Source organism: Macaca thibetana, chromosome 13, assembly GCF_024542745.1.
Source record: "Macaca thibetana thibetana isolate TM-01 chromosome 13, ASM2454274v1, whole genome shotgun sequence".
Classification (NCBI taxonomy): Eukaryota; Metazoa; Chordata; class Mammalia; order Primates; family Cercopithecidae; genus Macaca; species Macaca thibetana.
The window spans coordinates 14,011,287-14,013,007 of NC_065590.1; the positions used below are offsets into that span (position 1 = coordinate 14,011,287).

Genomic DNA, 1,721 nt, shown 5'->3' on the forward strand with positions numbered 1-1,721 from the left:
GATTGAGGCCATAAAATGGATTCCCCAGGTATCATCATTGCTTTCCTTTATTAAGTCAGGAGAGACATTGCCTAGTCTCTGCTGCTGGGCTGACATGGAAGAAAGAGTTAGAATGCAGAGAGCCTCCCTGGCCCCTCTTACCAAAACCTTCAAACCTTGGCTGCATCTGAGAAATGCTTTCAGCAGATGAAAGTACCAGGAGGAGCGGCTGGGGTAGCCCAGCCTCACATATCGACTTCCCTAAGGGGTTTTTGTTCTGGCTTTTAACAGCGTGGGAGGGTAGCTGTACTCCTGTTGACAGTAATAAGCTGCAAAATCTTCCAGCTCCAGGCTGCTGATGGTGAGAGAATAATCTGCCCCAGATCCACTGCCACTGAACCGCGATGGGACCCCGGTGTGCAGGTTGGTTGCATCATAGATCAGGAGCGTAGGGGATTTCCCTGGTTTCTGCTGATACCAGGCTAAATCATTGCTAATGCTCTGACTTGCCTGGCAAGTGATGGTGACTCTGTCTCCTACAGATGCAGACAGGAAGGATGGAGCCTGGGTCATCTGGATGTCACACCTGACCCCTGAAATTGGAAACATTTAAGACAATTTACACACTTAATCATGTTATAAGAAGACATCCCTGAAGACCCAGACAGTACTGATCACACTGGGCTGAATAAATTCCTAGTGGTCTTCTTTCTTACCCAAGAGCCAGAGAAGCAGGAACCCCAGGAGCTGAGCGGGAACCCTCATGTCCATGCTGTGTCCTGACTGGGTCTGACTCCTGCACAGGGTGTGACCAGCCTAGCAATAAGTCTTCAGGGCAGGGGGCTGTGCTCTGGGAACATGAAAATCAGCAGGGGGTAGCTCATCTCAGTAACTCAGCACAGGCTCAGTGTCCCCAGGTGTTTGAGGGCATACCACGGCAGCGGAGATTTGTCTGCGGAGAATATATTTCTCCAAGATGGACTTTTTGTTACCAAGTAATTTATTGGGCATCTGTTTCCAAACCTTGAAGCAGTTGTGAGAACTACATGGAGTCATGCATTTTAAAATTGTATTGGGGGTAACTAGGAAAATATGTCTTTGTGTGTGTGTGTGTGTGCATGCATGTGGTTTATTGAATAAAGTCTTAGAGGGTGGAACTATCCGTTCTTCAACATGCTGTGAAGTTATTTCAGTTGTGGGAAGGAATACTTTGTGATATACTACATTTTTATAAGTGTGAAATTAATTTTTTAATAAAAATTATCATAAGCATGTTAGATGTTCTCAAAATAATTTTGTGATATCCCTAAGTCATTGTAATTACCAGTATTAGGTCAAGCAATTCACTGCAGATATGCAAAGATGGTACCGTGATTCTTCAATGCATGCACCATTTACAGACACACCGTTATTCAGAGCTGTAGGTCTTTTTAATACTCAGAGACTAGCTGCACCTTATTCTTGGTTTGGTGAGCCCCATATTCTGCCTTCTTTTTGCCACTGGTTAAGATTTCTCACAGTTCATCAGCATGAAGGATGAATAGTGATGGGAAATCTGATTACTTTAAAAAAATCTGTTTCTCTCTCTAATGTGGGAGACTGGATTCCGATAAACTGAAAATGTGGATCAATCCAGGCTCCAATGATACCTGGTCTCCAAAGCAGGAAGACCAATATCATATTCCCCTAGTAATCCTCTGAGCTCTACTCCCTACTAGCATGTTCCTGGGAACTCAGGAACA

General features: G+C 44.5%; 1 gene segment (V, D, J or C); it reads right to left on the reverse strand.

Annotated features, from left to right (window-relative positions):
* Positions 1-240: 240 nt before the first annotated feature.
* LOC126934476 (immunoglobulin kappa variable 1-39-like) lies at positions 241-750 on the reverse strand. The segment is given in 2 exon segments: positions 241-572; positions 696-750. Coding segments are annotated over 2 exon segments (387 nt in total).
* Positions 751-1,721: the final 971 nt, after the last annotated feature.